Source organism: Glycine max, chromosome 5 (genome assembly GCF_000004515.6).
Source record: "Glycine max cultivar Williams 82 chromosome 5, Glycine_max_v4.0, whole genome shotgun sequence".
In the NCBI taxonomy this organism is placed as follows: Eukaryota; Viridiplantae; Streptophyta; class Magnoliopsida; order Fabales; family Fabaceae; genus Glycine; species Glycine max.
This window is the reverse complement of record NC_038241.2, coordinates 31534597-31544844: the sequence shown is the minus strand read 5'-3', so window position 1 is coordinate 31544844 and position 10248 is coordinate 31534597. Positions and strand designations below refer to the sequence as shown.

Below are 10248 nucleotides of genomic sequence, written 5' to 3'. Positions count from 1 at the left end.
TGTAGTAGGAAGTAGCTTTTGTAGTGTAATAGCAGCTTTTGTTGCTACTGTCAATTGTTGTTTTGATGAAGAATTTGTAATAGGAAGTAGCTTTTGTAGTGTAATAGCAGCTTTTGTTGGTACTGTCAATTATCCATTTTAATTAAATATAATTTGTTGGTGAAATTTGTTGTTGAAATTTGCAGTTTATTAAATATAATTTAATAAAAGAAAGAGAATTAGATAATAAGAAGCAACTCATAATGTATGTTGGGATGGATTGTACTACTCCAACTCCAAATCCAACACAGTGTATAATTTATAAAAGAAAGAGAAGAAACATGACTTTAGATCAATTTCACATAATATTTGACATCCCAAAGCATGGTAGTTAGAAGCAATTGTTCAGTAGGCCATAATGTTTACATCATTTCACATGCCAGTGAAGCTTTCAAAATATACAACTACACATCCTAATATCAAAATGCAACAAAAAATGCTTCTTCAGTTTTCTTCATCAGCAACCTTCAAACTCAGCAACCTTCAAAATGCGCAACAAAAAATGGGTCTTCAGCAACCTTCAGCAACCTTCAAAATGCAACAAAAAATGCTTCTTCAGTTTTCTGCATCATCTTTATCAGCAACCTTCCTTTTTTTGGCTCTTGTTATGGCTAGCTTATTCCTTGCTATTGGTGGAACAATAGTTGCAGGGACCTACATGTAAATGCCAAACATGAATAATTGTAATATATAAAAATGGAGTGCTGCAACAAATTAGGTTGAGATAAAACTACTTTGTTGTGACAAATATTTACCATAAACTCCATGTCACTATCTTGTGACAAATGAGGCTGAGATAAATTAATCTCCACCGGATCTTGTTGAACATGAGCAGCAGCTTCTTCAGCCTCATTCAAAGCTTGTTCATCTTGAGATAATAGGTGGTCATCCTCATTTGAAGTTGATGGTGCAACATATTTCTTTGGCCTAACAGGAACTCCAATATTTTTACAGCTTCTAATGTTATGATTGGTTTGGCCACACCTTCCACATGTAAACTCAGCCAATTTCCTCTTTAGCTTATGTCCTGTGACATTGTCCTCATCTACAGATCTCCTTCTATTTTTCTTTGGCCTTCCTCTTTGGACCTTTTTATGTGGTGGAACAGGGTGTGTATACTGTGTCTGGGCCCAATATTGTGGTCCTTGGACTGGTTCAATAAAATGCTGGTATGTCTTATTATAAGCTTCTATTGACAGCCACTCATGACACATGTCCTCAGGCTTCCCTCCTTTGTGAGTTATTGTTGCAATGGCATGTCGGCATGGCATCCCTACATCAAAGTTGTAAAATCAGCACACATGTAGGTTAGGAATGAAAAAAAAAACTATAAAAAACACAACCTGTTAGTTGCCATACTCCACAAGTGCATGTCCATTCACCTAAATTGACCTCAACCTTATTCCCCCACATGTGGACCTCATATCTCAGGCCCATGTTATCACCACACCAAATTGGAGTCCATTGATTAGCAAAATGGAATTCTTTTTCTAGTCTTTTATACTGCACTGGACATAATGGTCCAGGTTTTCCAGAAAGTTTAACCTTGCGGGCAGCCATGGTTCTCATGATATAACTTCTAATTTCTTCAAGCATTGTGATAATAGGCTTGCATCTATACTGCAGAATTCTGGAATTGAATACCTCACAAGTGTTGTTGCATATATTGTCCACCTTGGGTATTGTACTGAAGTGGGCTTTTGTCCATGCTTGTTTGGGCCATTTATTCAAATACTCCCAAGCCTGGCAGTTGATTGTCTTCAAATGGGCCATATGGCCTTCAAACTCAGCAACAGTAGTGGATTTTGCACATTGCCACACAATTCCTTTAAGTTCCTTGCTTTTCCATTGCTTTGTAAAATTTTTCCAAAGATGCAAGACACAAAATCTATGAGGTGCACCAGGCATGACTTCCTGTAAAGCTGGAATAAGTCCCTGAAAAATTACAACAAAGTAGTAAATACTTCTGGACTAGTCCCTAACTTATGTCATTAACTTCAATTAAATACCTAACTTATGATAACAATTGCAAATCACACCATGTCATACCTTTTGCATGTCTGACATGAAATTCCACCCATTCTGTATGTAATCCCCAAGATCTTCATGCAACAAAGTTAAAAACCATTTCCAATTGTCTTTGTTCTCAATGTCCACAACAGCATAAGCAATAACATAGATGTGGTTATTGCCATCAAGCCCAACAGCAGAGAGCAAGTTTCCTCCAAATGCACTCTTTAGGAAACATCCATCTAGACCTATGAATGGTCTACATCCAGCAACAAACCCCTTCTTACAGCCAGCAAGACAAATATATAGCCTCTGAAATTGTGGTGGACCTTCTGGACTTGGCACTGTGTTGATCTTAACTGTTGATCCAGGATTGCTCCTCAACAATTCATGTGCATAATCAAATACTTTGGCATATTGTTTCCTCTCATTCCCTTCCACTAATTGCTTTGCTTCTTTCATGGCTCTCCACATCTTTGTAACTTCAATGTGCACTCCAAACTCTTGCTTGAAATATTCCAAAGCTTCAACACATTTAAGGGTTGGCTGCATTCTGAGTTTGCCCTCAAGTTTACTGACCACCCACTGTCTATTTGCTTGTTTGTTGTTCACTTCTCTGCAGCAATTATGGTTATGCTTAAATGTCTTTATCTGAAAAGAGTTTCTAACTTCATTCTTTGCACAGTAGATTTCCCAATCACAAAATGCCTTCTTGCATTTTGCTCTAGCCCTCTGTTTATCATTCTTCTTCCACTTGAACTCCCTGCCCATCAATATGCTATACTCCCTCAAGGCAGATTTAAATTCATCTAGAGTACCAAACTCCATCCCTAATTCCAACTTCTGTTCACCAACTCCACTACTTTGACTATATTGAGGATAAACTTCAACATCCTCATCTTCATCATCACTACTAATGGGGATATTAAGCTCCTCTGAATGATAACCATCTGTCTCAACTTCAGCTTCAACTTCATTCAACATACAAGAGAAATTTATAAACCACTCAGCATCTGTCTCATCACTGTCAACTTCCTTTTCCTCCTCACTATCAGCAACATCTTTCTCTTCACCATCAGTATCCCTCTGCTCACTACCATGTCTTTGCTCACCAGCATCAGTATCCCTCTGCTCACCACCATCCCTCTGCTTACCAGCATCCATCTGCTCACCAGCATCTGTCTGCTCTCCAGCACCAACATCTGCATCAATGGTCATAAAGTAAAAATTAATCATATTAATTAATTATGGTAACCATGTTGGACCAAGTACAGATGAATTAAAACTTACCTTCCTCATGGCCAGCAACAGGTACATCATCTAAATCATCCTCATTCTCAACAGCTTTTCGAATTGGATCACATTCCAAGTACAACATTTGTGGGACTTCTTCTAAAATTGGATCTACTTCATGATGAAAATAAACATTTATCTCATTCTCATTTTCAAAAGCATCCCTAACTAAGTGTAATATATCTCCATCAGTTGTACAACTCCTTAACCCATGATTAAAATCTAAGTCCTTATCAATCAACCAAAAACATTCTCCTATATTACTATACTTCTTACAAGCTTTCACCAAATCATATAAGATAAATGCATTCAGGCAATCTGCAGATATATCTTCCCAAACGTCAAATTCTCCGCCTATATATTCAACCTTTCCATCACTGGCACGTGGAGTGAATCTTCCTCCATGGTGCAATACTAAAGTTATATTGTCATTCATTCTACACAATCAGAAACCGCAAACATGGTCAGATATTAGGAAATAAAAAAACCTACCTCAAAAAGCGCGAAGACATTGACATTGTCAAAAACCGCGAAGACACAATCAAAAACCAAAAACATTGTCATCTATAAAAACAGAGCATCATAAACGAAAATAATAAACTATCATAAACCTCCCTACGAAGCGCGAAGACAATGCCGCAGATGAAACCCCTCGAACATGTAAAACCCCAAATCAAACCACCAAAACAATGCAAACGAATTGAATGAAACCACCAACCTGACAAAAAGCGCGAACCCTCAATCACGAGAATGCAGGGGAGGGAAGAGCAACAGTGAAAGGGAAAATGGTTTACTTCATTTTTGATTTCTTTTAAACCTAATTTTTCAATTCAGTCCTTGCCTTGCCACATAATATTGCTGACTTGGACTCAAACCTGCCACATTGGATGCTTACATTTGCCAAATAGACATTTGACTAACGGAGGAAATTAGATTTTAACAGCAGGGACTTATTTGCATAACGGAGGTAAAGTTAGGGACTATTATGAATTAAAATTTAAGTCAGGGACTAATATGCAAAGTGGTTACAATCTCAGGGACTAAATTGCCTATTCACTCGTTTTCTTTCTTCCTAAATCTGTTTTTTTTTTCTCACATTCAATTTATTGCTTACGATTTGGAATAGTGACAAGTAAAGACAAATCACAACTCACTGTCATCCAATTCCAAGAATAAAGGTTTGTTCCTTTCTTTATAGCTTATTATATTGGCTACTTCTTTTGTTCATTTATTTAAGATTTTATACTTCTTATGGCATTATGAAACTGTGTGAACTTATGTAGATGAAACTGTAATTTTCATACTACAAGTAGCTAACAAACTTATAGCATAAGCACATAGAACCCATTGTTGTGAGCAGAACTAGGAGCCATTTTGGAAATCCAACAAACTAGTATGCTTTTCCCCCTTTTTTTATCAACAAAGATAAATATATATATATATATATATATATATATATATATATATATATATATATATATATATATATATATATTAAAGGAAGTACCAGAGGTACTGATTACAATGTTAGACTCCATAAAAATGGTTCCTCAATCAGACAGCATAAGTCTGATTGGGAACCAAACTATGGGAAGATGAGTATACATGTGTTTTGACCCAAAAAATCTAACCCCTACTGCTGCAAAAAATGTTGTCGGAGGTTACTCGACCATTGATTAAAATGCAATGTAAAATCCTTCTCCAAATTATGAAGCCAAGTCCACATTAGGAAAGTCGCGTCTTCAAACAATTTGTTTCCATCAAATGTTGCGTCAGAGAATAAGATTCTGTTTCTAAGCGGCCAAGTGGACCATGTGATAGCCAACCACCAATATTGCCACCTCCTATTCCTAATGCCTTCAATCTGCAAAAAGGAATACTGCATGAAGTGATGTTTTGTGCTCAATGGAGGGGCACCCTTCATATTTATCCAAGACATTGCTTCCCACCATAAAGGTTGGATCTTAATGCAGTGGATAAAAAGATGGGATGCATCCTCCTCCATCCTTCTGCAAAAGGGGCATGTTATATCCAAAATCTGCACTTGTCTAGCCCGCAAATTTGACTTTGTAGGTAGCCTGTCCCTAAATAACCTCCATGCAAAAACCGCAATTTTATTAGGAATCTTGATTTTCCATAGCTCCTCAAAACATTCCTCGATACTCTCAACTGCTGCCTCCTCCCAAAACATTGAATAAGCACTATGTGTAAAGTAGATATCCGACGGATCTGCTGTCCATTCCCAGCTATCAGATCCATGATTGTGAATAGACTTACCTTCAACTTCAAAAAGAAAAGTGATAGCCAATTCAATTTCACTGTCGAACAACGGTCTTCTCCAATTAAAATACCACTCCCAACCAGAGTTATTATGCTTCCCCAATTGTCCAATAAGCTGGTGTTGTTGAGAAGAGATCAAGTAGAGCCTAGGATACTTTCCAACTAGTGATTGCTCATGACAAATCCATCTATCCTCCCAAAATTTCACCTTATCCCCAGCTTCTACCTTCCATTTGAGTTCATGTTGTAGGATCTTACCATGGTGTGAATGATGAATAGCTCTTTTTAAATCCCTCCACCATATGCTTTTCCCCCTTTAATTTTACTAGTGTAGGAGTATTATTATAATGATTTAATATTATACACACCAAAAATGGATCAAAATCTAATTAAAATAAATGATATTCATAGGTTGTAAGGAAAGAAAGGTAGAGTTTGGAACCAATTTTATGAACCAATGGCAGCAAGCTGATGGAGGAAGCACTGTTTTTAGTATGGTCCTGGTTCAGACAATTGGAGAAAGGTTTGACAGCGCATTATAATTACTGGTCTAGCAATCTACCAGCAGCTTTTTGCAATTAGGATAGATGGGCTGTTTTGACTATTGTTTTTATTTTGCTCAACAAAAATAGATAAGATTTATTAATAGTGAGTACTAGTGGTACTAAAATTACAGTATTTTAGGGGCCAACTGGTTCCTATGATTATTAGTAGGACCCAAGCCAGCACCACAACACCCTGCTACCTAACACCGTGCTACAAAAATCCATCCCCCATACTCCCAAGCTAAGTACAGAAACCTAGTGTTAGATTGGTAGTCCATTGGTTAAAATGAACTGTGAAATCTTTCTCGCTGGACTTCAGCCATGACCAAAGTAATAGTAGAGCATCATCCATAAGTTTGCTGCTGTTGAAACATTGATTTTGAAAGACTATTCTATTTCTTTGTTTCCAAATGGTCAAAGCACAATTTACTAGCTTGTAATGATGAGTTGAACTTTCCCCCACTAAGAACATACATGAATTCTAAATCAAAGTGACTAGTTACTAATACATTTCATGATATCTTTTTGTATGATTCTGATAACTATTTTTAACAAAGCTTGAAGGCACTTGTAAATAGAAACTGATTGTTGCATTCTCTTGGCAAATAGCTAGGGCTTGAATGAAGCAGCTATGTATCATACATTTTAAGCAAGAGAACTGATGACACACACACACACACACACTCATCATACAAACACACACACACACACACAAGTTTGATAACAAATTTGTTCAATTATACATGCAGAAATTTCTTCAATTCTGACTTATTAGCTGTGACAAGGTAGCTGGCCTCTTCATAAGGTACTTATCTAAGTTTAACTTAAATTCTACTACAGTGGTGATGACCTACTAATATTAGTGAAAACAAATTTGCCAAGTGTACCTTAGTTAATTTGTTCAGAGTTGTAAGAAAATGAATAGTTTTTAACTTGAGTTATTCGTATTTTAAGTTTTCAAATATGCTTGCATGATTGTATTTGTATGAGGATTATATTCTTTTTTTATATAAATCTTGGCAAGCTGAACAGTTGTTAGTGTAATGTTGGTATTTTAGGGGCAGTGGAGTTATTTAAGGGTACTTGTTAGTTGTTTTTTTTTAACGGCGAAAATAATTTATATATTATAAGATATCTAGTACGAGAGGTACTACAAGATAACACAGGAGATAAGATCTCCTGAAACAGAAAACAAAAACAGCATTACATCAGCCCGACAATAAATCACCAAAAGCCCAACCCTACAGACCACACACTAATTAAAAGCCATAGCCATAGCTGAGGACCATTGATGGAAAGGAACATTAAAATCGTTTTCCCACCCCCTCAGCCAGGACCAAGTGAGAAAATTTGAATTATCCACCAACTTCTAGATGTGAAAAGGCTGATTATTAAAGATCATATCATTTCTGAGCTTCCATATTGACCTTGTAGCTGTTATCCACCATATTTTCTCAAAATTTTCCACCCTTATTTAGAGGAGCAAAATCCTTTTTTTCTTCCCAAGGCCTATACCCCTTCATATATTTGCATGCATACTAATGAATCGGGGACACTGTCCTGATGTAGTCAATGACAAAACTTAGAAAGCAAGGAACGCGCATGTTTCTCTCCATACAGGACTAAGTTTATGGACACAACTCTGCTTACACAACTAAACAATAACCAGCTCCAGTCAGTTTATATTTAGTTAGAGTCTTTCATTGAAGAAGAAAGCGTACAATAGCTATTCACTCTATAAAGATATATTGCACTTATTATGCACAGGTTAATAGGTATAAAATATCAACAGAAAACAAATGATATATACTTAAGGTTAAAACTTATAAATAAACATACAAGGCTAACACAAATGAATGAATGAAAAAAAAAGTTGTAAAGTAGATTAAATACAAATGAATGAATGAAAAAAAAAAAGAAGAAGAAAAGAAAGTGACTTATAAAAAAATGGTGAAAGAACAGAACAGAAGAGTAAAGGTTTGATAAGGTTACCAAAAAGATGGTCTTCGAGTGAACCCATGGGCATGTACTCATAAACCAAAAGCCTTTGATCTCCATCAGTGCAGTAGCCAATTAACTTGACAAGATTAGAATCGTGCAGCAGGCTCAACATAAGAACCTCCGTCACAAACTCATGAAAACCTTGCCTACCATAAAGATTCAATTATATTTAACATAAAATCTTCACTAAAAAATTCGGTCAACCTCTAGATCTTCTTCATCATAGGAAAGAGGATAGAAAAAAAAGGAAATGGAAAAGATCACTAAGTTATTCCTCAGACATGCAGAACCCATTGCTTTCCTCTGCCATTTCTGCTAAGGGAGAACCTTCCACTAGAAAATGATCTTTTCATTGCAATTGGACTCAAAACACAATGCAAAACCCTTCTCCTGTAGCTAGACTTGCTAATTTCACCTCTTGAATTCTTTGAAGGACCAGCCCCATTAGAACACCCTTTATGCTCTTGATTCACATGCAGAACATCAGTAATTGAAAGACCACTACCCCTTTGAAACGAATGGTCCATTGAAACCGTCCTTCTAATGGAATCATACCCTTCATCTCTAATATCAATTAAACTATGCCTCCCTCTCAAGTTTCCTAGATCACTCAAAACACACAATGCACTCTTTGAAACCGCTCCACCATGTGTGAGTGTGACTGATTCTCCTTCAACAACATCTGATTCACTGTCCCCTGCAACAGCAACAAGGTTTTCATCATTTGCATGTCTGTTTCCTGAAGTGGTATCGTTCCTTGAAGTTGATTCTGTGACCATCGCAGCAACATGAACCTAGCCTCGAATTTTCTGATTATAGGCTCCCACACCACCTTCCTTCTCGGATTGATTCCTATAGGCAACCCTAGATAGTAGAAGGGAAAATGCAGTAGGGCACAGTTCAAGTAGTCAGCAGCAAGACAGCACCACTCATCAGATTGCCCAATTGCTCCAAATTGACTATTACCAAAATTGATTCTCATGCCAGAAACCATCTCATAACTTCTAAGAATATCCTTGACAGCTTTAACATTATCCATTGAAGCTTCCCCGAAAAAGATAGTGTTTTAGGGGAATAACAAAGCCAAGTCTAGTCTTTATGAAAAACCTAAATTAGTGTTACCTAGGAGCTGCCATATTCGATATTATCCCAGTTTCCGAAGCTGTTTGTTCCATGCCTCCTCTGTGATTGTTCAGCATGATGAGAATCTGCAAGGCTTCTTTATTCATGACCACACTCAAATTTAATCTCTATTATCCTTCTAATGGCTTCCGCCATGTCTAACCGCTGCTGAGGGTTGCTTTCAGTGCAACCAGCACCAATGTGGAGGAGTTGCTCCATCTCAGCAAGCCAATTCCTAAAGCTTGCAATCTTAGGATCAAGCACTTTTGATTCCCTTCCCTCAGAGATTGCAGTTTCCACCCATTGCACTACATCAGCCCCACCCTTTCCATTGCTGACATACTGAGAAGGGAACCTTGCTACCAGTATCTTAATTATGACAACACCAAGACAGCAAACAGCGCATCTGTGCGAAACTTGGCCTTGTTGTGTTGCCTCTGGTGCCTTCTAAGCGAATAGTGTTTGTGCAATGGTTGAAGGGTTAACCATATGGCTGACCCCGTAATCTACAAGCATTGGTTCATTGTCTAGTCCAACGAGAACATTGCTGGACTTGAGATACTCGTGTGGAAGATCCGAGGAAGCAAGTACTGCGTAAAGATAATGCATTCCTTGTGCGATTCGTCATACACACACACACACACACCCTGATGCGACACACATACACACTGAGAAACCTTAATCACAAACACACACGCATACCCTCATCACAGACACACACACACACCCTCTTGAAAAATACACACAAACACACCCCCTGATGAGACACACACACACACCCCCTGATGAGACACGCAGACACACACACACCCCCTGATGAGACAGACAACCCCCCACTTGAGGCATCGGTTTTTATACATCTAGATGGCATCCTTAGGACTTCATACAACTCATGTTTGTCACCAATTTCATCATCCACCACCCTTACCTTCTATGGCTTCTCACGTTTATTGTTGTT

General features: G+C 37.6%; 2 protein-coding genes across 2 annotated transcripts; both read right to left on the bottom strand.

Annotated features, from left to right (window-relative positions):
• Positions 1 to 325: 325 nt before the first annotated feature.
• Positions 326 to 1513, bottom strand: LOC100814876 (uncharacterized). Its single transcript, XM_006579950.4, has 3 exons — positions 1383 to 1513; positions 795 to 1312; positions 326 to 693 (listed from the first exon to the last, which is right to left on the bottom strand). The coding sequence occupies exons 1-3, from the start codon at positions 1474 to 1476 to the stop codon at positions 595 to 597; spliced, it is 711 nt and encodes a 236-aa protein (XP_006580013.3). The 5' UTR covers positions 1477 to 1513; the 3' UTR covers positions 326 to 594.
• Positions 1508 to 4396, bottom strand: LOC121174864 (uncharacterized). Its single transcript, XM_041015291.1, has 4 exons — positions 3340 to 4396; positions 2089 to 3251; positions 1544 to 1974; positions 1508 to 1523 (listed from the first exon to the last, which is right to left on the bottom strand). The coding sequence occupies exons 1-4, from the start codon at positions 3776 to 3778 to the stop codon at positions 1508 to 1510; spliced, it is 2049 nt and encodes a 682-aa protein (XP_040871225.1). The 5' UTR covers positions 3779 to 4396.
• Between the last annotated feature and the right edge of the window lie 5852 nt (positions 4397 to 10248).